The sequence below is a fragment of the Malus domestica genome, chromosome 01 (genome assembly GCF_042453785.1).
Source record: "Malus domestica chromosome 01, GDT2T_hap1".
In the NCBI taxonomy this organism is placed as follows: domain Eukaryota; kingdom Viridiplantae; phylum Streptophyta; class Magnoliopsida; order Rosales; family Rosaceae; genus Malus; species Malus domestica.
The window spans coordinates 29,137,834-29,163,819 of record NC_091661.1 but is presented as its reverse complement, the minus strand read 5'-3'; the positions used below and the strand labels follow the sequence as shown (position 1 = coordinate 29,163,819).

The following is a 25,986-nucleotide window of genomic DNA, read 5'->3' as shown; positions in this document are numbered from 1 at the left end:
TTTTTTTGTCCAATTGTCCTCGACAGCCTTCCCCTGTTGGGAGAGAGATGACGTTGTTTTTACGCCGAGATATATTGGTGTTTAAACGATTAAATTCAGATCGATTATCAAAATTTAATCAGATAAATTCAGTCATCTAATGAAAAATCAATAAATTAAATTAAGATTGTCAAAATTTAATCATACAAATTCAGTCGTTTAATGTGCTAGTACATCTCATACCTTCTATAACTTTTAGATAGATGATGCATGTAGCTAGCCAGCTGTTACATATAACGTGATGGGTCCAACAAATGTACAATTCAGTTGCATGATTTTAAATTTAAAGGAATTTAATTTGGCGTATTATCATAGATGGGGTCCCTGTACTTCTTGTGCACAAACTAAACTTAGCATAGCAAATGTATGAAAAGGTAAAAATTGGCCAAAAACTTTCCATGTATGAAATTTAAACTGCCTTGTTTTTGTCTGAAATTACGGCAGTGTGAGTATGATACATGGATCACCGTACACCTGCTAATTAGTCTGTTATACTATGAATTGGATATGTTCAACAGAAATCAAATTGTATTTTCTTGTTTTTTCATTCTTTCTGGTTCTTCAGTCTCTCATGAAATAGATTTTAAGAATTAGAAATGTTACAAAATGTGATGAAACCGACAATCCATTCAGTGTTCATAATTACTATATTTATGGTGTGCATTGCTTGGTACCTATACCATTAGTTTATTTTATACATTTGAATCACTAAATGATCGTCAATTCAAATGATTTTTTATAAGAATGATCTACAAATAAAAAGTAACAAATTGAACGGTTTCAATCCCTAAATTAATACAATCAAGATATATTATTTGCAAGAGCAGAATAAGCTCATTCTCCCAAAAGAAAAATACAAATCCTATAGGAAATCCATTCACATAAATGATGTACTGGCTCAAGAAATTAACGAAAAATTAGTGCACTCCCTTCTATATCATCATGTGTGACCATATTATAAGTGCCAGTACATTAGCGCTATGTAAGAATTTCTCTAAACATCGATATTATTGGAATAAGAATATGAGTAAACAATGGGTTTATATTTAGAGTACAGTATCAAAAGAAGTTACGCAATCCAAGCTTTAGGGTTGGCTCAAGTAATCGAGAGAGAATAGAGTAATGGGTTACGATTAAATAAGTTTACTGTTGTTATGAATGTGCATTTGACTGAAAGATAAGGACAGATCTAAGATTCAATTCTTTTCAATGTGACGCGATATTTAAAAGAAATATTGTGAAACTAATTCCAAATTCAAAAACTAATAATACAATTAGACATTATCAGTACGTGTCAACTCTTGTGAGAATGTGAGGACAAAGTCCTAGGTGAGGATCCAAACTATGCAACGATTTATCAGTGAGTTAAGCTATTCCCCATATTGCCACATGTTAGGCTTGAAAAATCGTCATCATACTTGAGATGAGCATGTGGAATGGAAGGACAAAGTCCCACATTGGTGAGGATCCAAACTATGCAGGGTTCATAAGGAATTAGACTACTTATATTGTCAATTAATTGTATTATAGAAACTCAACTCAACTCTTTCCCTCACTGATCAATCTATTATATTTCTTTTAAGGGTAATGCTAGTGAGACTAAAATTTTAAACTAAATTATGTAAACCAAATGATTTGGTTGTTAATGATTGAATTATTAATTAATGATGCTCTCCCTGACATTATCCATTTCTTAACGCCGTGGTTTAATTGATCCCAAGAGATTAAGGAGAGAAACCCAAAAAGTTGTTAAACTTGCATAAAAACAAGCGTTTAGGTCGTGAAAATTTCAAAAGTTATAATTAGTTATGAGGATAAGGACTCAATTATTGAAATCAAAGGCACCTTTAGCTTTAAGTTTGACCCATTATGGTACTGTCCTTCAGGCCTGGGTTAAGTTAAACCCTACCCGAGTTAGAGAAAAGAGTAGTGATCTTAACCATGGGTAGCAAGTTAAAATTAAACTCTAGTAACTGAAACTAGAAACTGAAAAAAAAAAAAAAAAAAAAGAAAGTCCTTAAACTAAATACATTTAATATTAAAACAGGTTGGATTTAGATGCTCGCGGATCCCCAAGACACCTCCTCGTATATCAAAATCGTTTGGACACTTGTTAATTTAAGCTTACTCACATACATACATATGCGTGACATAGACATAAGAATACAATATACATATGCAATATATGTAGAGATATATATACAGATAAGAAATCATCAGGACGGGAATATTTTAACAAGTACTAGCACACTTATGATCATGACGTATTGAACTATTTTTCTATTATGGGTGAGCAAGATGACTGGTTCTTTCATGTCACCATTTTAATAGGGAATTTTAACGAAAAACATCCGGTACTGTTCATTTTAACGAAAAATCATATTTTTAAACTAAAAAGTCAATCATGGTACTATTCACTTTACCCTTTATTTTGTCCTTATCATTAAAACTCAAAGTTTTCAAGCTCTTTTTATTAGTTTTCATATTTTAATATGAACAATATTTAGATATTTAATGATGAGTAGGAACTTGTACTCAATTTTTTTTTAAATTATTCGTTGTTAATTTATAGAATTTTATATTTATAATCATAATCGTTCAAATTATAAATCATTCTATAAAGATCGCCTTTACCAAAAATTAATTAAAAATAAGATCATAAAGTCATCAAACTGTTTGATAACAAATGAACAATATTGGTAAAAGTATTACGAACCGTTAATATATTTGTTACAATAAATTGACTAGACAATCTTAGTTTTAATTTATTTTTTACATAGATGATATTTTCAGTGTGATTCATAGTATGAACGATTCTGATCATAAGTATAAAACTCTTTAATTAAAATATTAAGAATTTTGACTAAAAATTTTAACTTATTTTTTAGTAGCTAAATATTGTTCTTTTAATATTGCGATCATTCATTGAACTACTAGTGTACACTGAAAAATCACGCTGTGGTGTGTATATACACCGAAAAATCTGTCGAGAGATTGAGATAGAATATAAGGAGAGAGCAGAGGAGGTGCGTGGTCATATCGTTATCTTTTTCATTTCTTTGCAGACCAAAAAAATTCCATTTCCCGATGTGTATCTGAGAGAGAGATGACCAGAAGTTGTTTTTTAAGAGAAATTTTTTATTGCAACGGGAACACGAATAGTACATTACGTGTTTTTATGTAAACGATAAAAAAATTTATTTTTTAAGTTATTAACTTTTTAACACATATATCTCATCATTTGCATAGTGACACGTAATGTACCTGATGAAATTGAGGTTCCGTCATAAAACTAATTGGCAATATGATAAGTAGTCCAAAATTATATAAGCACATAACAAACATTGTTCCTCACTGATATGGCACAACTCTCAATACACCCCTATACGTGTGACTGTTGAGCTTCACACGTAAACAACCTTTCTTTGATAACATAATGAAATTGAGGTTACATCCTGAAAAATCTCTCGTTTTCTTGAATGGTCTGGTAAAAGCTTGGGAGTGAGGAGCGTCATGAACCACTAAGATAAAAAAGAGATAAAATGCAGTGTGTGGAAGACAGAGAGAGTAAAGATACCTAAAACGTTAAAAACTCACACTGCTCTGCTTATTAATTTCATCAAATCAAATACAACTCTCTCTTTCTCTCTCTCTCTCTCTCTCTGTGGGTTTATGCTTTCATGGATCCGCTTTTCTTGCTTCTTCTTGATGATCAGTGATCACAGCATCCCCACAAGCTTTTCTTCTGCTATTTTTCCACTCCAAACTCTCACAAACCGTGACCAGTCCTAATCTTACTTTTTTCTCTGCAGTTCGAAAGTCATCAACACACACACTAGCACAAGTACTACTAATTCTGCTTCTAGCTTCTGTCATTTTCAAATTTTCATTCCTGTTTTCCTATTTTTGGAGAAACTCTAGCAATTGGTTTCATCCATCCATAGACCACCATATCAATCTTTCTAGTTTCTGTTGAAAGACAAGCAGCAGTTTTCTCCTTTTTTTACTAGTTATGGGAATGAGGGAGTGGTATTGGGGTTCTGGAAAGTCCTCCAAGAGAGGTAGAGGTGGTGGAGGACGGCCAGAAAAAGACATCACCACATCTTCTGGTTGCATGTGTGCCGTCTTTCAATTGTTTGACTTTCACCAACTTCAGCTTGCCAACCTACACCACCACCACCAACAACCTTCTTTCCACCCAGAAGATCTCACAGTACCAAAAGGTCCTCTCTCTCTCTCTCTCTCTCTCTCTCTCTCTCTCTCTCTCATGTTTGGTTCTCTTATTGCTGAGGGGGCTTGAACTTAGAACTCTAGGTGCATCCACCAATGCTCCTAATCGCTTGAGTTACAAGCGCTCCTATGTGTGAGTTATTAATAATTAAGATTTCCGAATTTGTTTTAGGTGTTGAAGCACCTAGGAACAGCTTGGATTCATCAGAAGGGACTTCATTATCATCTATCACAAAAGAAGAAGATAATTTAAACCGTCCAGTAAGTTCTTCCATTTGTCACAGAAGAACTCTTAACACATATTTTAGTTTTTTAATTTGTTTACCTTTTCGTTTTTTTTCTTTGGAAAAGCAAGTAATGATGAAAGCAATGATGGAAATGGTCCCCCTTTGTGTGTTTGCAGATTTTGAAATTCCAGAAGGGTATGCAGATCAAAACAACCAAAGCAAGAACTTCTTCAATTGATTTTTCATCAGATATTAGCTCACCAGGCATGACAAAGACTCCAAGTTTGGTAGCAAGGCTAATGGGTCTTGACCTTCTTCCTGACCAAACCAACTCACCCTCTTCAACTTCATCATCCAGCACCACCACTCATAAAAAAATTTCAAAGGCCAGCAAACCACTCAAAGGTAGAGCAAGACGACATGTCGTCGACACGAGTGACATGAATACTGCAGACGGAACCCGCTCATTGCCTGAGACTCCAAGGATATCATCAGCCAGAAGATCAGACGTTGATCTTCACCACCGGCTTTCGCTTCAAATCAACAAGGAGAATGCTGGGGTTTCTGAGGACTTGGATTTTTCCAAGTCTTCATACAATAGGAGGGACTTAAAGCTGATTAATTTTGGGGATCATGAGAACGTAAAAAGCCCAAGTCACTACGCTAGGCAAATTGTGAAGCAGGTGAGAGAAAGTATGAGTAGGAGAGTTGGTTTGGACATCACAAACACCTCCAGACCATCAGTCGACACAGACAACAAGAAGCAAGGCAGAGATGAGCTGCTTCTCCAACTCAAATCCAAGAACATTGCCAATGCTAATGCTTCTGCTGCTTCAAAGAGTGCTTTTGCCAAGGAACGAAGTAGTACTCCAGCTTCTTGTTCTCCCAGGATCAGATTCTTGGAGTCCAACGGTCCCAAAGATCAAATTCAAGCCCTTCCTCCAAAACCCAAATCACCTCTCTCGTCTTTACCTCTAAAGCCAAAGCCTTTGCAGCCATTGAAAGAAGAACAGCAGCAGCAGAAGCAGAAAAGCCAGACTGCTTCAGTTCAGAAGCGCAGACCAAAATTAGCAGATGATATTGGATACGGTCCAAGGATGAAGAATAAGCAGAAGGAAGAAGCATTCGTGAGTCCATCAACTGCTACAAGAGCCATCAAGAATAATCATATTATTCCAGGTGACAAGAAATGCAAGAAAACCCAATTATTGTTGTCAAGCAATGTCCCTACCCTTCTTCCTGTCAAGAAAAATCCTTCACCTCCAGCTACCAAAATTCCCCCAAAACAGGTATGCACGTCGGACACATTACTACATAATTCCTCCCTTTTTTCTTTATCAGATCGATAGTCCAAACTATTCTAATGCCGGTGCAAGCGTTAGTTACATTGTCTTAACAAACTGACTTTTCTTTACCAAGATGATAGTCGAAATTATTAGTTTGTTAGAATTGATCATATATAGCTGTGGCCAACCCTGTCAAACTGACTTTTTTACCCAGTCGATGGTTCTAATGCACGAGTACATGGGTTAATCACAGTCATGCTACATATTCGTACTTGATTTTATAGGTTCAAAATTTTATTAAGATCATATCTGTACCGATTTTGCATATTATTCTTGGTAGCTAGAAGCATAGAAGTACTTTTACCATTTTATGATTCTATTCTCTTTAACTTATTATTATTATTTGTTGCAATGTGTTACACAAATAAAGGAGCAGGCACAACAAGTAATATCTGACGCCCAACAATCGAAACGTAGGCCGTCACGGTTATCTAGTTCCACGAGCCAAACGTACTACAAACATCAACAAGTGTCCCGGCCCCCCCACGTGCTCGCCACCCAAGACTGCATCAAGTTTACCGGCGACATTCCTAACGGTAACACCGGCACCACCATCAGATCAGCCACCGGTGCTGGTGGAGCAGAGGCAGAGATGCACCTGTACGTCACAAGAATCATAGCCCGTACTGGCATCGATAAAGACACCCTAGTCTCCTTCACAAATTGGTTCTCTCCTTCCCATCCCCTCGACCCCTCCATTTTTTACCACCTCGAACACTCTTTCTCTACCACTAGTATTACCACCACTAGCGGTAAAAACGAGTTTTCCAGTCAGCTTGGTCATAGGTGGAACAGAAAGTTACTGTTTCACCTTGTGGATGAAATTTTGGTGGAATTTTTGAGACCCTATATCAACTTAAAGCCATGGGTTACGAGCTCAAATAATATTCAATTTGAACATTGCAATGGTATGCGTATCAATGGGTCGCATTTGATCAACATTTTGTGCTACAAAATTCAGAGCTTCCCATCTGTTGACTGTCAAGTTCTCGATGACATCGATGCATTAATCGACAAGGACTTGCCGGAATCAAAGGTGCAGAGCGAAATGGCATTTGAGGAAGAAGGAGAAGGGATTGTTAGGGAGGTAGAGAAGGACATTTTAGACACTCTCATACATGAAACGGCTATGTCCCTATTGTTTTGAGTATTACATCCCCAAGATTTTAGTCCAAAACGGCAACATAGCATGGTAAGGTTTGGGTTGTATGCAGGAGGAAGGGTCAGAGGAGAGGACTGGGGTCACATGGGTGGATCACGTGATGAGATGCTATCGGTCCGGGGGAATAGTTTTGAGTTGTGGGGTTGTGGTTGTGGGGGTCGTGGCAGATTGGGAGCTGTAAAAAGCCAGGAGGAGGCTGAATGTTTTGACAGCCCGACAACCTTGGCAGACGACCCTCAGAGGAATCCATTCGCTTCTCTCCAACCCCTTTCTAATTTGTATATTTGCTTTCTTTTAATTTCAAATTTTTTATATATAAAGTTCCAAGTTACAAGTACATCTTGTTTTTTCTGAACAGATTCAATTTTATAAATTATAATATTAAGTTAATATTTACATATATGGTGCATTCAGTTGTATTACTATTAACTGAAAATAAGTAAGGGACTGGATTTCCATCCATGCGTTTTGGGTTTGAAACTCCTCATTTTCTATGTTCATTTGTCAATTTGTTTGTATTTGGGATTGCAAAGGGTACATGCCAGGAGAATCTATAAAGGATTTGGTTCTTAAATCATATGGGGTCTGAGCTTGTAAGTTGATTAATATGTCAACCAAAACCTGTGATCAGTTGCGTTTCATGCGCAATTTTTAAATACACACACTCCTTATTTTTTGGTCTTCACTTTTAACTAATGTCTATTTAGGATAAATTGCGGTTTGACTTCCTAAACTATTATCCCAGTTTGAATTAACCTCCTGAACTACTTATATAAAAAAATAAAAAAAATAACCCATGAACTATTTGAAAGAAAAAGCCAATTAACCCCTTGCCGTTATATTCAGTCAACCATTTCGTCAAATTTAAGGGCAAATTAGTCTTTTCATCATCAATTCTTACTTGTTAGTTATAACCACTAATAAAATAATGACACGTGAACACATAATAATTCAAAAACTTATAGCATAATATGAACCATAAAGAAACGAAACGTTTACATAACGAACCATTTCACATTGTCTTTACACATTATTATGTGTCCACATGTCATAATTTTATGGGTAAATTACATAGTAGCCCCTCAGGTTTGAGGTCTATTGCAATCTTATACAACATCTTTAAAACATTTCACTTTCATACCTCAAGTACTATTTTATTTCAATTTCATACAACCGTTATATTTTCCATCCATGGATCTGTTAAATGCTGACGTGGCTGCCAAATGTCTGCCACGTGGCAAATAAAATAATTTTTTAATTTTTTTTTAAAAAACCTGTCTGCCACATATCCCTTTTTTTTTCTTCTTCTTCTTCTTCTTCTCTTTCTTCTTCTTCTTCTGGGTTCGGTCCCTTTTTTTTCTTTTTCTTCTTCTTCTTCTTCTTCTTCCTCCTCCTCCTCCTCCTCCTCCTCCTCCTCCTCCTTCTCTTCTTCTTCCTCCTTCTTCTTCTGGGTTGCAAGGGGTTCGATCATCCTTTTTTTTGTTTTTTTTTCTTCTTCTTCTTCCTCCTCCTCCTCCTCATCTTTCTTCTTTTCTTCTTCTTCTTCCTCCTTCTGGTTCGGTCCTTTTTTTTTCTTCTTCTTCTTCCTCCTCCTCCTCCTCTTTCTTCTTCTCTTCTTCTTCTTCCTCCTTCTTCTTCCTCCCATCTCCTCGCCCCCATACCTACACCTTCAGCCCAAAACTCATACCTGCACCTTCAACCCAAAACCCAGAAAAAATGAAAAAGAAGAAGAACCCCAATCCCATATCCCCCCACACCCAGATCCCATTAACCCCCCTCCTTATCTTCCCCCCGTGAAACCCAGAATCCGCCCCTCCCCCCGCGCGAACCCAGATCCCCCCTCCTCCCCCTGCGCGAACCAAGATCCCATGCATCGTCTACCATCCTCCACCCCCGTGAACCCCCCAACCCAAAAAGAAAAAATCCACCCCCTGCCCCCGCAAACCCCCCCAAACCCAGAAAGAAAAAACCCCCCTCCCTCCCCCCGCGACTCAACCCCCTTCCGCACCCACCCTCTTCCCTCCTCTATACACCCCCCACTCCTTAAATCCACACCCATTCCTCCCACCTCACGACCCCGGCGATGACGGGATCTGGGTTTTTTTTTTTTTTTTTCCTGGGTTGCAAGTAGGGGGTCGGGGGAAGAATATGAAAATGGGGGAGAAGACAGGAGGAGGAGGAGGGGTGGGGAAGACAAACTGAAGGGCTTTTTTTTTTCTTTCTTTCTCTCTCTCCTGGGTTGCAGGGAAGAAGATGAAGATGGTGTGGGTTGATGGGAAAAGAGAGTAGGAAGAGGAGGGATAAAGTTTCAGTTTTTTTTTTTATTTTTTTTTATTTTTATTTTTATTTTTAATTTAGAAGATTTAGGTTTAAAAAAAATAAAAAATTATTATTTTTGCCACGTGGCACAAATGTAGCAGCCACGTCAGCATTTAATGGATTAATTGACGGAAAATCTAACGGATGTATTATTTTGAAATAAAATGGTACTTGATATATGAAAATGAAATGTTTCAAAGTTGTTGTATGAGGTTGTAATAGACCTCAAACCTGAGGGGCTACTATGTAATTTACCCTAATTTTATTGGTGGTTATAAGTGACATGTAAGAATTGATGATAAAAAGACTAATTTGCCCTTGAATTTAACAGAATGATGGACGAAATCTAACGACAAGGGGTTAATTGGCTTATTTCAAATAGTTTAGGGAGTTAATTTACCAAAAAATAATTCAAGAGGTCAATTTCAACTGGAGCAAGAGTTCAGGGGGTCAAACGACAATTTACTCGTCTATTTAACATAGTTGTTCTCGCCACTTAGTACTATGATCTAGTGGTATTCCTCTTTACTTGTAAGAGAGAGGTCTTAGGTTCGATTCTCGCCGAAGGTAAATTTGAACCACATTATTGCTAGCTCATTGTGAGGTTAAACCCACCCCCTTCCCTTTAGTGTAAATGATATCGTTTGTTAAAAAGAAGAAAAAAAACATAGTTGTTCTCTGATAGATACAAGTATATCTTTGGTTCATTGACACTCAATCTCTACTTTGCTGAAAAAGATGACACTTGATTTTTATTGTACTAAAAGAGGTTTTGAGGGCAAATATAAACCAGAGTTGCGAATAACAGTAATATCCTATATAAATTACATAGAGAAGAATTGTGTTAAAAAATGCACAACTTATGCACAAAGTGCGCCTGAAATATTAAAAAAAAATGTGTTTCAACTATATGCACACAATGCAACCAAACTCTTATGTATATACGAAATCGTTATAATAATTTAATATCACACTTGTCATTTATGTAAATCAAACTTAATAACTTTTCGCTTATGAATGTAGAGAAATATCACTAAATTTTATTATTAAGTGCTATATCTAATTAATCATTAAATTTTAAAAATATTATTGTCTATCAGATAAAAAAAAACTATGTCGACCACAGGGTCACATGTCGGGCCTAAACAAAACAGTGTGGCCTAGACAGGGGAAAGGACGCATACTGCAAATTTTATAAAAAAAAAACACTACTCACACTACTCTCTGCCCCTCTAATTCTAGCTAGGGAAGCTTATCTTAATTAACTAGGCTAGAGGAAGTAAAATCACCATAATCAAGATTATAGGGGGCATAACTGCAAAGATTCCTATGCATTTTTTTTAGGGAACTTTAACGAAAAGCACCCGGTACTGTTCACTTTAACGAAAAACTACATTTTTACACTAAAAAGTCAATCCTGGTACTATTCACTTTACCCTTTATTTTGTCCTTATCATTAAAACTCAAAGTTTTCAAGTCATTTTCATTAGTTTTTCTTTTTTTTATGGGCTATTATTATAACATGCTAGTCATTTAGTAAGTAAGGTTCCAAACTAAATGATAAGGGAAGTCCTCACAATGGGTGGATTCATTTATGGACTCAGTTGATCCCGGCTTCCGGGATCACCTGAAAGTTTGAGAAACGCCTGTGAGGACTTTTGAGGACCATCCAACACTATGAACAAGTAGTAAAAAAGAGAAGACTACCCAATATTAAAATCTTGAATCCAACACAACTTACAACCATTGACAAAATGAAAGCTTATGATAATATAGGGATTTAGTTGCCATTTAATGTTTCCAATAATAATCTTACATATACCTGTAGAGATCTCATAACATATCATGGCAGTGAGCTAAAACGTGCTGCAAATATATAGGAAATTCAAATAAAATGATATGCAAATAACACGTATACATTGTCATGCATGTGGGTTGGTGCATATATAATATACATAGGGTTTAATTATTGGTCCTGATGATGCAGATAAATAGGGTGGGAGATCTGAGGGTTTGACTGCATCCAATTAAATGATGTTTAAGTGTTTGGGGGCAAAGACTTGAAGTTTATGGATCTGTATTTTTCTAAGTTTCCCTTCAAGTGTCTGTGTCACATCCCGGCCCAGGACGGACCACTTCTCGGGCTCGTTCCACCACCGTAGCACGATATTGTCCACTTTGGGCTTACCATTCCCTCACGGTTTTGTTTTTAGGAACTCACGAGCAACTTCCCAGTGGATCATCCATCCTGGGAGTGTTCTGGCCTCCTTCTCGCTTAACTTTGAAGTTCCTACGGAACCCGAAACCAGTGAGCTCCAAAAAAGCCTCGTACTAGGTAGGGATGAGAATATACATTTAAGGATCACTCCCCTGGGCAATGTGGGATATTACAATCCACCCCCCTCAAGGGGCCCGACGACCTTGTCGGCACACCACGGCCAGGGTTAGGCTTTGATACCATTTGTCACATCCCGGCCAGGGCAGACCACTTCCCGAGCCCGTTCCACCACCGTAGCACGATATTGTCGGCTTTGAGCTTACCATTCCCTCACGGTTTTATTTTTAAGAACTCACGAGCAACTTCCCAGTGGGTCACCCATCCTAGGAGTGCTCTGGCCCCCTTCTCGCTTAACTTCGAAGTTTCTACGAAACCCGAAGCCAGAACTCCCAAAATACCTCGTGCTAAGTAGAAATGAGAATATACATTTAAGGATCACTCTCCTGGACGATGTGGGATGTTACAGTGTGGATATATATTATAATCACAATAAGTTTATCAAAATTTCGTACCCTTGAAACAATTTAACCCTAAAGAGTACGAGCGATTCATGAGGCAGGCTGACGATGGAGGTCACAATTTATTAGAGTTTGGATGGATCAGTCGAGACAGTGCCTGTGCCCTTCTGCATGGAAAGAACATGCTATAACTGTTGCAAGAAATTAGATAGCGATAGGAGTAAATTAAAATGTCACAAACAAGTACTTGTTCATACCTAACGTTATGTTTTCGTGTAAAAACAATTTACTCCACCAGATCTTGATGAACCCTCACGCATGAATGTGATTTCCATGGGAACTTGTGCACCACATCTAACTGTAACAAGTTCAAGTTCTATTTTAAAACTAATTAGCAAAATTTCATCGTTTTCCCGACGAAAATTTGTCCTTCAAATCCTCAAATTAACTCTCTTGACGTGACAAATAATAAGAGAGTGCAGATGGGCACTGGAAAGCTAATGATGGAGACTTGAGTTGCAGGCAATTTAAGGAGTGTGGCCTAACTTCCAGAAGATCTTAATGCCAAAATAAATGGAAAATTTGATGACACCACAGGGGCTTGACCAACTTACTGAGTAGTGAGTACACATCTTCATCCCAGCTAGTCTTTTGACGTATGATTGTTACCGTACACAAGGTCGGGCTACGGTGGCCCGCGACTGTGCAATATGAAGGAGGATTCTCTCCCTTCTAATTTCTCTCATCTTCCCTTCTATTCTATTTGAACGGTTACCGTTTAGCTACGTTAACATCTTATATTAATTTTTTATAGAGATAATAAGATAAAAAATAGTATGTAAAAGGAGAAAAGAGAATCTTACTCCGTGCAATATGGCCGAGGCATTAGGACATGGAATGAGCCTGCCTATGAGTCTGTCTATCTAAACTACTCTATACTTAGCAAGTGGGAGCAGTTCCTTGTAGCTTGGGACCAGATATTCGGTAGGCTCATTTTGATACGGCAACCCTCACACCGAGTAAGATTGCGTGTGGTTTAGATGGAACCAAAGTACAATCAGTCCTATACTTTTGAGAGAAATGTCACACAAATAACGTGGCTTAGGCACCTGTACACAAGTTTTTTTTTTTTTTTTTTTTGTGTTTTTGTAGAAAAAATTAATCTCAATCAGATTTAAGTATAATTTCAAAAGTTGTTTACCCTCATTTGTTAGAATAGATGTGTGAATAACATTACTCTTGCCTAATTCATATATATATTATAAACCTCCACACGTGTGAAAAGACTTGAATGTCCTAAACGAGTGACTGGTCAAAAGCATAACTCTAACTTCAACGTCGTACCCAGTGCACAAGGCTTCTGCTTTACGCAGGGTCAAAAGCATAACTCTAACTTCAACAATCAAACTAAATTATCACTCATCACAAGGGATGGATTGTCTAACCTACTGCGTTCCGGATCCAAATTCTCCTCTCTTCTTAGTCTAGCTTAGAGATGAACAATTAACGTCTACATGATTGATTCTTGCTCGATATTGGTAACATACACGGGTGCGAAGAAGCAACGAGAAGTTAGAAAGGTCAGCTTGCATTTCTCATATCAAATGCTAGAGACAATTAAAGAATACAGGGGGAGAAAGATGGACGAAAGAATATATCCAGTAATTGAATGAGAATAACACTCCTAAGCATCAAACCCTGCCCCTGTCCATCCCGGCGGAGGAGGTCCTCTACCCTTGGGCACAGCTCCAAGTCCCTTCCCTCTTCCGTGGAACTGACTTTTCTTCTTTCCTCTTCCTTCTCCCTCAACCGGAGGCTGTTGATTGTGCCCGTTCGCGACCGAAACATTTCCACCATTTCCTGGATTAGGGATGTTTTGAGCGACTCCACCTGATTCTTTTGATCCCGGAACTGTAGGAGCATCTGGACCCATTGATTTCCCATCCTAAACACAGTTCCAAGCTCAAACTATTAACATTTTCATACTAAATTTTATGACATACATATATAAGCATTTGAAAATTACCCAAGTTGGTTGCCAAGTATAAGATATTCGAAAAGTATGAGTAGCTTCTTGCATGTAATGGTTCATGGAAAGAAGTGGTTTAATGTTTCTCCTAAAGGGCCAAACAATAATTCCTTACCCGGCTTGTCCTCTCCCTTGACCACCCCCGGGGGCCATCCTCTTTTCCTTTCCGGGGATAAGTCTTCAAATCTTACCGTTTGAGAGCCACAACACCCTGTGCTAGATGTGTGGATGTCTTTTAAGATTAATCTAGCTATATAGAGGTGATTCTTAATCTTTCTTTCATTTCGTCATTGCCTCTAAGTGCCTGTTTTGCGGGTCGATTGTAGGGGATGGCGGTTAATCACCCTTGCTCATAATCCCCAAGACTAACAGTCAGACAACCTATTTTCTTTCTTCTTTAGCTTCTTTTCAAGGTTACCAAGGACTTCACAGAGATAGCGGAGGTCAAATGAAGTTCCAAGATAGTATCCAACGCAGGGATAGAAAGAGGAACCATAGTACCACTGGAAGAAGGAAGAAAAAACTGGCGTGGGAACATCTACTGACAAACCATTTCAAGGCATGAGTGTGGAAGTAATGATTCTAATGAAATCTACTCCAAACTTCCAATGTAATATCCTAGATTCCAATGTGGTATCTTTCCAACCGTAATGAAAATAACCTTTTCTTCATCTGATAAACAGGCCTGATGCAATACTACCTTGAATACTGATGAATTACACACACACACACACACGAGGGCCATGAGTAAACTGTGGTATAATAGTTGATTCTCAAAAACCATGAAATCTACGCCAACTAATATCAAATGGCAATGCCATCCAACCCATTCAAGATGTTCTAAATATAAATAAATAAAATGGGAACTTACATGAGAAACGGAAGCTGATGATCTGCTTGGGTTCATAGCTTCAAGTCGTCTTTTTAACTCCTCCAGTCTATTAAACTGAGAACTGCTGCTTTCTTGCACCTGTTGAAACAACAACAGTGTCAAAATAATTTGTCAAGTCTGTAACCTCCTCAAGGACACATGTAACAAAGAAATATACCAGTTGGTTTAAGTCTTCACATAGCTGCTGCTTGATAGCTTCCTCGTCCTTTACAGCCTGTAATGCTGCTTCCCACACCTGAAATACATCAAAACAAACAGCTATCAGACTGCATAAGGAACAACATTCATGCACTTATTAAAATGATTTTACCCAACCATATTCGGCTGTGTGTACAAGCATCAATCTCTATCCATTTTTGCGATGAATCTTGATTCATGTGCCTTCATCTATAAAGGTCGTACCCAGTGCACAAGGCTCCCGCTTTACGCAGGGTCTGGGCCTGATAAAATATGTTTGGTAGGTCTAAATAGTTAATAAGCTTACTTTTCAACTTGAAACTCCACCACATCACCGAATACAATCATACGCTTACCAATAATCAGACAAAACTAGACAAATTTATTTGAAAACTTTGAGCTTTAAATATCCGAGGTCATCCTGGTCAAGAGGAATGAAAATGGTACTAATTTTCGTGAGCACTTGGGAAACAGGCAAAGAGTTTTGTTCAATATTTATGAACGTCAAACAGAATTTTACAATGTAAGGATAAAGAAAATCCGTTTCTATAATTAAAAGGGACAAACCTTTCGTGCCTGCTCTTCCTTCAGCTTGGCGGCATGAATTTTCTCCGTTGACATCTCTATTTTCTTCCTCAAATGTTCAAGAGCTTCAAAAGATGCACCATACACACAAAGTAAAAGGCAAAAAACCAATCAATCAACTGTGATACAAAAGAAGAGGAAAAATCATAAAATCAAAGAATGAGAGTAACTAACAATGATAATGCAGCAACCTGATTTTTTTGGCCCAGCTGTGAGTTTCATCTCCATTGACAACTGTGCCAGCTCTCGTTCGACATCACGAATTTTAGAATAGTTTTCTTCAATATATCTGAACGAATCAATTGTCTCAAATCATAAATCACCGAATCTTACTGAACACGGACAATTATAGTAAAGGCAATGCCTATTCAAACAAACTCGAGAAGCACAAAAGTGTAAGAATAAAAGACGACAGAATCCAAAACTCAACTTTTCCCCAAGCTCCCCAACTCTAAATATGTATTACCAAACACTTCTACATTTCCAATTTCAAGGCTCAAAAACATGTGAACCCGAAGGACCAAAGATAATCGAAGAAAGCTTCCAATTTTCAATATGTTGACTTTCCTAGTTCCTAAACCTCTTGACCACAACTTGTAAAATCCTCGAATCGATAACCAAACACTTTCACATTGCCACTGTATCCAATTAATGTACTAAATCTCTCTTAACTTACAGTTTATACCTAAAGTACTCAGATTTCTAGGATGCTAGTTCATCAAACAATTTGCATTTCTAAACATCACTAAAACTCAACATTCAATGATCATCTGATTCATTTCATAGATTACAGCAACCCTAATTCACTGCATTACTGATTAAACGCACAATTAAAGCAATAATAATTCCCTAAAACGATCATTATACATTACACTGAAATCAAATACACTAACCTTCTTAATTGAAGCTGTTCGTTCTCGATTATCTGCAACAACAAAAAAACCACAACCAACACACATTCAACAAATTACCTAGAAATTTAGAGAGAGAGAGAGAGAGAGAGGAGAGAAAGAAAGACCTTCTCAGTGTAGGTGATGACAGAAGCCTCGCGAGCAAGGCCGTCGGGTCCGATCTCAGGCTGCAGCGACGGATTCAAATTCGAATTCGACGCCATTCTTCCAACTGGAATTTGAATCAGAAGAGCAACCCAAGCCAAAGCAAATGGCTTCTGATTCAAACTCTCATTTTCTTCTTCCTTTTCTCTTCAAAAGACGTGATTATCCTTTTTATTTGGATTCCTTAATTACTGTTTGATTGTGATTGGTTAATACGGCTGGCTTATCATTGTTCGGGTTCGGGTCGTTTCGAACGTGCGGGTCACAATTCCCGCGAGATTAATTGTAATGTCTAAACTACCCCTGTGATCTGGATCCACACCATCGTTCGTGGATCGTTGGATCTTGTAGGTAGATCATGTGCTGCTGCCGACATCACATTCGTTAACTTGGTGGTTAAAAAGTCCAACTAATTTGTGTACAACTAACCTTAAGTAAGTTCCACTAATATTTTTTTAAGCAAAACTAATGAAAAAAGTTAAGTTTGAAAACTTCGAGTTTTAACGATAAGGACAAAATAAATGGTAAAATGAATAGTATCATGATTGACTTTTTAGTGTAAAAATGTGGTTTTTTGTTAAAGTGAACAGTACCGGAATTTTTTTCGTTAAAGTTCCCTATTTTTTACTCGGATTTTCGCCATCATTCTTGTAGTTGCATTGCGATAACGTTAGTCCAATCTGTCAGATGAGGCAAAATTTCTTCAATTTAACTGACAAATTAGACTAAATTGAGAAAATTAAGAAAAATGTGAAATCTCGAGTGAACAACGTAGGTTATGACATTTTAGTCAAAGTGGTTCTTGAGATTAGCATAGTTTCTCATTTTGGTCCCTAAAATTTGAAATCGATGGAAGGGTCCCTGAGTTTGTTCACCGCCAAAATGATTGAAGATGGACAAACTCATGGACCACTTCTATCGATTTTAAATTTGATGCACCAAAGAGAAGAGTTATATGAATCTTAAGAACTATTTTGACTAAAGAGAAGAGTTATATCGATTTTAAAAGCTACGATGCTGACAATTTGAACTTGAAATTTTTTATTGGCAGTGGTTTACATAGTAAGCACCAGTGTATCCTACGACAGAGACACCTCCGAGTTAAATCGAAGGGTGGGGTTGAATCGAAAATTTATAGCAGGGAGGTCTCCAGGAGCAACAAGCTCAATGGTATCTCAGCAAAGAAACTCAAATTAACACACAAATTACACTACGATTGATACATGAATTCCGACTATTGTCTTCTAGTTTTTCTCAGCAGCCTGCTTTAAGCACTGGAGCACAGCTTCTCTCGTCGGCATTGCAGGAATGGCTCCTCTTTCTGTTACTGTGAGCGCACCGCATGCATTTGCGAAGAGTAGAGCTTCTCGTAGCCCCTTCTCATCCTGCACGGGAAATTTATACAGATGCCGGTAGATGATCGAAAATGAAAACATACAACAGTCTAGACTACGTACAAGAACAATATTACATTGTTTCTTTTTCTGTTAGAGGAAGCAGAATTTTGTAATCTTCTGAACAGAACATTTAGATACGAGGACTGATTGAGATTCAAATTCGAGTGACTATGAAAATAATCTACCGGAAGATGCATGGATGGATTTTTCTCAATCCCGGGAAGAACTATGCTTACCTGAAAAAGATTCAAGTTAGAAGCTATGCTGTCCAGTACCCCACCGACGAATGCATCACCAGCACCGGTTGTGTCAACAGCTTTAACTTTAACACCACCAACCCGGCCGTGAAATTTCTGACAGAAATTTAGTTGATGTCAATTTTCTCATAACCAATCATTTTGATAGAGAAGTTCAAAGGCAAATCACATTCAGAGTGTTCAATTAATTTTCTTCAACAAAAATATAGATGCCTCTTGAACAATAAAATCATGGCGTGGTATTGACACCGATGACTTTGTAACGGTTCCCATTTATTCCAATAAATAAAAGTACAACATGATGACAAACTTTTACAGTTGCTATCTTATATGACGCAGAAGGGACAATGACAAGATTGTTCTAAAAACGACCCATTTTAGTCAAGAAGATGATAAGTGAGTTCTTTACCACGAGAAACAAAAGATGCTGAAAAAAAAAGGGACAAACCTACCTGAGTGTAATATCTGCAACCCTCTGAACCCTCAGTTACTACCAACAGTCTAAGATTGGGATGAAATAGCTTCGTTAACACCACATTATCATCATAAGGATCATCACCACCAGTCAGGAATCTAATTTCATCCTCGCTTATCTGCAAGTTTGACAAACAAAAACACCTGATGAGAACCAAGGATAAAGATACAAACAGAAAATTTACAACTACGCAACAGCTAATAACTTCCGTACATGAATTTTGTGTTTCCAGGTACCATACCTTGATTATATCTGCTTGATCCCATATACTCATTATGCCTTTCCGTGCAGCATCTTCCGACGGCCACAACGGCAATCTTAAATTTGGATCATAAGAAAGGATGCAACCAGACTCCTTGGCAATTTTCATAGCAGCTAGATGGGTTGACCTGCATGGTTCATCAATCAAACTAATTGAACCATAATGGAAGATCTTTGCCTGCAGTCAATATTATCTGAATCAGTTTCCAACAAATGGGTAAGCTTCATATTTTGTGTGCACTGTTTTGTAATTAAGTTGAAAAAGAAAGCCACACCTTCTTAATTAGATTTATGTCAAGCTCTGATTCACGTAGAAGCATATCAGCACTTGGATGACGGAAAAACAGGAATTCACGCTCTCCATCAGCTCTGAGTGTAACAAAAGCCAATGCAGTTCTTGCATTGGGGTCAAATCGAACACCAGAATTGTCAACATTGTTTTGTTTTAGAATGTCAGACAACATGTATCCAAATTCATCATCGCCTACCTGGAACACAAGTTTTTATAAGTTAAATCAAGGAGCCTCCCACATTAAAATATCCCTTCATAAAGAAAACTTTGGAAGCTTTAAGACTATGCAATGTCAGGAGCCACTAAAAGCCCTTAGGTTCCATGAGAAGATACGGTCCTTATCAGATTTGAGAAGGAAGTTAGTTCAAAATATAATTTAAAACTAATAAGGACTCCGAATGCAGAGATCAGATGTAAAAGACGTCCCCTGAAACGGAGAGAAAACATCGTTCGAATTACATTTCCGGAGATTATGAAATGGGGTACATCCAAAATGTGAGAAAGATGCATATTTGAACCACGTTATGCTCAACAAAGTCAACATAGAGTTGAACCGTTGGGAAGTTTCAGTAAAAAAGGTTGAATACGTCCTTCTATGTTTCATGTCTTACACATGTGGAACAAAATGTTACTAGAGAAATCCTTCTTCATAACAGAAATCCCAGGAAGAAAGACAAAGGCCAAATGAAGAAAGCAATAAAACTAGGGTGGTACTATCCACACACCCCCTATTAATTTTAGATCCTCCTCAATTCATTCAATCCGGCCGAAAATTGAGAGGGTTGTGTGGATAGCACCACCCTAAAACTATCTTAGAAACTAGCATCCATAATAAAGAGGACAGAATCTAGTTCACCTTGCCTATGAAACCTGCTGAACCACCCAGTCTTGCAACACCAACAGCGACATTAGCAGGAGCACCACCAGGAGCTTTTTGAAAAGCAGATGCTTCAGCAAGTGAAACTCCACTAACTGTGGGCACAAAGTCGATTAGCATTTCCCCGAAGCAAACAACCAGGGACTTGTCATCTTGTGACCCTCCTTTTTTATCTGAGGATTCATCTTTAGAATCTTCACGCAAAACCAATTTTTTGTCCTGAGCTGCAGTCACATCATTTAAGAAGTATTAATCAAACCGCAAAGAAGTTCAACAAGCTATATGCACGCCACGATGTTGCACATGTACTAGTCCGCCATGGAATATGTTTAAAGTTAATTAATACGAAAACTTTCTTATCGTCTATGCAATTAATAAAACAATACTGCAAGCTAAAAATCACACAGTTGCTCCAAGTGGGACTATGTTAGAATCAAGTCACCTTCTTTTATCCAATTCTGTAAAACCAAACTACAGATTAAGTGATTCGGAAACTCGAAACTGTATGTTTAGTAAACAAAAGTTGTTCATCTATACAAAGCATCTGTTACCCGACTAATTCTTTATTGTTTTAATTGTGATTTTTTAAACAGATCACAGATCAACTACCAAACAAACACATGCGCAGTGTAAATCCTAATACACAGTGAATCCAAACGAAGCAAGAAACAGTTTTTCCAATACAGTAAGATTCTGAATCGCATACTAGAAAGCATATACAACCATCACATCAATTTTTCACTTCAAAAAAAACGGATTCAATAAAAAACGTAAAGAAAAAAGATTGATTGTTGCGAAAGATGGATCAAAAATACAGAAACCCAATACAAAGAAATGCCCAAGAATTCAGAAATCATCAATCTTTTCTGCAAATCTGCAATCTTTCAGCTAACAAAAGTAACCCGAAGAACCCAGATGTGAAATCTCCTAATATAAATACCAAACGGATCGAAATCCCAATTTTAATCAGGACGTACCAACATGATCATAAACATCGTATTATAATCAAAACATGGAAGGAAGATTAAACGAACCTGGGGCGAGATTATTAGCCATGGCAGGAATGGAATTGCAGAGATTGAAATTCAACGAGAGAGCAGAGCATGCAAGAAGAAATGGAGAGATAGAGAGAGAGAGAGAGAGAGAGAGAGAGAAGGTTTAGTGTTGGTGCAGTGGTAGTTGTAGTTACAGGAGGAGCTGTAATTGGGGGGTAAATTTGCGATCTTGAAGTCGTCGGGGGACTCTCAAATCAAAAGCTCTTAAAAGAAAGAAAGCAAACAATGGTATATGGAATCTGGCCATTTTTAGATTTTATACTACGTATCATATACACGGCTTATTCTTACTTGTCTTGCCTAAATCTTGCCTGTCTTTTCTGTATAATTATTGTGTGGTGTTCAATATTAAGCGTGCAGTATAGTTAATTCACCTGTTAAAATAATACTATTAGTATCATTTGGTATTACGATTTAATAGTATTTTTTTTTTCAGTGAGAGATCTTACGTTCAAAACGAATTTGAACCACACTATTGCTAGTTCATTGTGAGGCTTAACCCATTCTTCTGTCTTTTAGTGTAGATAATATTTTTTGTTCAAAAAAAAAATATCACTAATGATAGGTTTTTTAACTTTAGATTTTTTTTTAATTTTATTTAATTTTGTACTATTATTTTTTATAAGAAAACAAATAATAGTATAGTATAATTTAAATTACAAGAAAATTCAAATTTGGGTGCAAATAAAGAGCATGTAGCTCTAATCTATCGACTCATGCATGAATTGATTGAAATGTATATTATTTTCTCATCTTTAGAGTTTTTATATTTTATCGATCTTGTAATTTTAAATTAAGGGGAGAATTTTCGAATTTCAGTGCAGATAGTGAGCACACAACTCTAATCAATTTATTTATGTCGATATTTTTTCTCTTTTAAAGTTTTATTTTTATCCAATAATATATTTACACTAATGATTATGAGATTTAGGTTAAACAACATAATGATCAGCTAATATAAATTAATATCGAACCCGTTAGGCATAAAATCAAACCTAAAATTAAATAAAAAAATAAAATCATTGAACCACTTTTCTGGACGATATCTTTTAAAGGTTAGGACCACTACATATCTTCCAACAACTACATATCAACTTTATATATGAACTCACGTTCATATTTTATTACCACAAAATAAATTGTTGGTCTATTTCTAGACGAACACATAGAATAAATTACAAGAAAATTCATCCAATTGTCTATTTTAGAATTTTAAAGTCGCCTAGTCGACGTGTGAACCAATCTTCTATTACAAAAAAAAAAACAATATTAAAGAATTTATTTGTTTTATCATTAAAGTAATTTAACTTATAATTATCTTATATACATCGTACATAGTATATTTTTATTTTTTTTTAAAGGGGACAACTAGTGGTAAATCACGGTTATCCATCATTTTTCCAAGAGTCGGGAAGACTCACAAAGGTATTTCAGCCTCCCCTTGGCCACAAGTCTGACTTCCACACCATCAGCGGGTTTTGAACCCGAAACCTCCAGTTTTTAGTTTTAAAGAAGCCTAATAATCCATCATTTACCATTGGGCCACCAATTATGGTAATGTTAATATTTTAGTATGGAATTTGGCCCATGTCAGTCTTGAAGGATCCGAGTGGAAACTGGTTTTTCAAAAAAAATTTGAATTTTTATATGAAACACTTTATGAACAACTATAGTAGGAATCGAGATCTTTGGATCTCACTCGAAGTTGGGAGACGACAGACTTAACAATTTGGACCATTTATTTCAAATTTTACTTTCTCATTAGCAAACTCATAAAAACTAGGGAGTTTTAACGAAAAGCTCACGGTACTGTTCACTTTAACGAAAAACCACATTTTTACACTAAAAAGTCAAACCTGGTACTATTCACTTTACCCTTTATATTGTCCTTATCATTAAAACTCAAAATTTTCAAACACTTTTCATTAGTTTTCCTTAAAAACTAAGGAACCAAATTCTCTCTCTTGAATGATTCAAATTACGCAATCCAGCTCTAGATTACAGGATCCAAAGAAGATCTGAATTCCCACAGTGGGCAGATGGGCGATTGTCCAGACATGAAATCACATGAATACATTTTTATTCTTCTTTTGCCTGCTGAGCACAGGTGTTGGACATTTCTGGCCAGCATCCTATGACTCTGACTATCCAGCATCTCTAAATTTGGAGTGTTTGGGTACCATATTGAATAAAAAAAATATGTATTAAACTAGAGTTAAAATGAACTCTATTATTGTTTTGAGTAAACTGTAATAATGATTACTTAATTTTAACTCAATTAGAGTAATGGTCTTTTAACCAAAAATTCATTACTACTGATCTCTCAACTAAAAATTCATTATCATTAGTCTCTCAACTTTAATTCAACAAGAGAAATGATCCTTCAACTTTAACCCAATTGGAAAAATGATCCCTCAACTTTAACCTAATTGTAACAATGGTTCTTCAAACATAACTTATTTTGACAAAATTCTAACGAAGTTGATGAAAATGACCACAACTACACGTTTTGATGAATTGAGGGGCCCCAATTATAGCAATAGTCCTTCCAACATAACTCATTTTAACAAAATTCTAACGAAGTTGACGAAAATGACCATAACTACATATTTTGATGAGTTGAGGGACCAATAATAATGAATTTTTAGTTGAGGAACCATTACTACAATTTACTCTATTGTTTTTGTTAAAGAAAGGTAATCTATATTAAGAGATGTGATATTTGAATTAGATCACAAGATGTATTAATTTTTATAATTTAGTATCGAACTCATAATTTATAAAAATCAAAACCGTAGTCATAACTCATAACTGATTAGAACAAAATTCTTAACTAGGTTTGGTTGTAGGGAACGTTTTGTCGTCAAAGATTTGCTTTGCATGCTTAAGAAAATTATTGTTAAAGTTTCCCAAAAAAAAAAAAAAAAAATTATTGTTAAAACTATGAGTAAACAGCAAGATATTCTCTTTCCAAACGAGAATTCGTCAAACCCAACTGATCAAGTGCAACCTCTGATCTGACTCGAATGATTTAACTCGTTTTACTTAAATAAGTGAAATGGTATTTTATTGAGGAAGAGATTCACGTGAAATTCCAGGAACCTATATATTTATATCTCATATGTTCCAACCCTCTGATCTGACTTCAACCAAACAGTTCATAATTATTTATTGGGTGTCGATTTAGTTATTGAATTATCATATCAGTAAAAATTATTTTTGAATATTTTTTTTTAGGTAAAATAAGTCTCTAAATTCATTAAAATTGCTAATTTTATCCATACTATTATATTCAAAGCTATTTTATCTCATTTTTCGTCAACTTAAGTCACTTAACATACTTTAGAGTGTAATACCGTTCTTTTATCCCCTATAAACCCTTAACATTTCATATAGGTAGCAAATCTAACGTCTAATTTACCCTCCAAAGTTAACTCCATGCACTATTTCTTTATATAAAATTACAATCTACCCTCTAATGTGTATAACATGCAAGGAACGTGACTTAATTTGATGGAAAATTGAATATAGTAGATTCAAATATAATATTAGAGATGTAATTGGCAAACTTTTATAATTAAATGACAATTTTTTTGAAAAAAATAGTTAAACGACTTAATTTTCATTCATGTGATAATTCAGTAACTAAATTGGCAGTTCACCCTTATTTATTTGGAACTAGTAGAATGGAAAATGCTTGAAAGTTATATATTGCTCTCCATCCCATCCATCAGTGGTATGTGACATCCCACATCGCCCAGGCGAGTGATCCTGAAATGTATATTCTCATCTCTACCTAGCACGAGGCCTTTTGGGAACTCACTGGTTTCGGGTTCCATCGAAACTTCGAAGTTAAGCGAGTAGCGCGCGAGAGCAATCCCATGATAGGTGACCCATTGGGAAGTTCTCGTGTGAGTTCCCAGAAACAAAACCGTGAGGGCGTGGTCGAGGCCCAAAGCGGACAATATCGTGCTACGGTGGTGGAGCAGGCCCGGGATGTGGTGGACCCCGAGCCGGGATGTGACAATTTGGTATCAGAGCCAATTCCTTGCCGGAAGTGTGCCGACGAGGACGTCGGGCCCCTAAGGGGGGTGGATTGTGACATCCCACATCGTCCAGATGAGTGATATTTAAATGTATATTCTCATCTCTACCTAGCACAAGGCCTTTTGGGAACTCACTAGTTTCGGGTTCCATCGGAACTTCGAAGTTAAGCGAGTAGTGCGCGAGAGCAATCCCATGATGGGTGACCTACTGGGAAGTTATCGTGTGAGTTCCTAGAAACAAAACCGTGAAGGCGTGGTCGGGGCCCAAAGCGAAAAATATCATACTACGGTGGTGGAGCGGGCCCGGGATGTGACAATTTACCTAAGGGGGTGGATTGTTAGATCCCACATCGCCCATGGGAGTTATCCTTTTATGTATATTCTCATCTCTACCTAGCACGAGGTCTTTTGGAAGCTCACTGGCTTCGGGTTCCGTAGGAACTCCGAAGTTAAGCGAGAAGGAGGCCAGAGCACTCCTAGGATGGGTGACCCATTGGGAAGTTACTCGTGAGTTCCCAAAAACAAAAAC

General features: G+C 36.9%; 3 protein-coding genes across 4 annotated transcripts; 1 reads left to right on the top strand and 2 right to left on the bottom strand.

The window, feature by feature from the left end:
- The first annotated feature begins 3,536 nt into the window (after window positions 1-3,536).
- On the top strand, window positions 3,537-7,401 carry LOC103439943 (protein LONGIFOLIA 1-like). Its single transcript, XM_008378594.4, has 4 exons — window positions 3,537-4,262; window positions 4,442-4,530; window positions 4,673-5,785; window positions 6,213-7,401. The coding sequence occupies exons 1-4, from the start codon at window positions 4,052-4,054 to the stop codon at window positions 6,987-6,989; spliced, it is 2,190 nt and encodes a 729-aa protein (XP_008376816.3). The 5' UTR covers window positions 3,537-4,051; the 3' UTR covers window positions 6,990-7,401.
- A 6,230-nt stretch (window positions 7,402-13,631) lies between these two features.
- LOC103439923 (uncharacterized) lies at window positions 13,632-16,994 on the bottom strand. Its single transcript, XM_008378571.4, has 7 exons — window positions 16,761-16,994; window positions 16,636-16,667; window positions 15,934-16,031; window positions 15,725-15,807; window positions 15,138-15,215; window positions 14,960-15,058; window positions 13,632-14,004 (listed from the first exon to the last, which is right to left on the bottom strand). Exons 1-7 carry the CDS (start codon window positions 16,854-16,856, stop codon window positions 13,744-13,746), a joined length of 747 nt encoding a protein of 248 aa, XP_008376793.1. The 5' UTR covers window positions 16,857-16,994; the 3' UTR covers window positions 13,632-13,743.
- Window positions 16,995-17,815: 821 nt separating this feature from the next.
- LOC103439933 (probable fructokinase-7) lies at window positions 17,816-21,722 on the bottom strand. 2 transcript variants are annotated; one of them, XM_008378583.4, is made up of 7 exons: window positions 21,391-21,722; window positions 20,336-20,580; window positions 19,463-19,675; window positions 19,168-19,365; window positions 18,904-19,044; window positions 18,431-18,547; window positions 17,816-18,182 (listed from the first exon to the last, which is right to left on the bottom strand). In XM_008378583.4, exons 1-7 carry the CDS (start codon window positions 21,410-21,412, stop codon window positions 18,042-18,044), a joined length of 1,077 nt encoding a protein of 358 aa, XP_008376805.1. In that variant the 5' UTR covers window positions 21,413-21,722; the 3' UTR covers window positions 17,816-18,041. The 2 variants fall into 2 exon arrangements, with proteins under 2 accessions (XP_008376805.1, XP_070682663.1); XM_070826562.1 differs by having other exon boundaries at window positions 18,431-18,533; window positions 18,905-19,044; window positions 21,391-21,657.
- Between the last annotated feature and the right edge of the window lie 4,264 nt (window positions 21,723-25,986).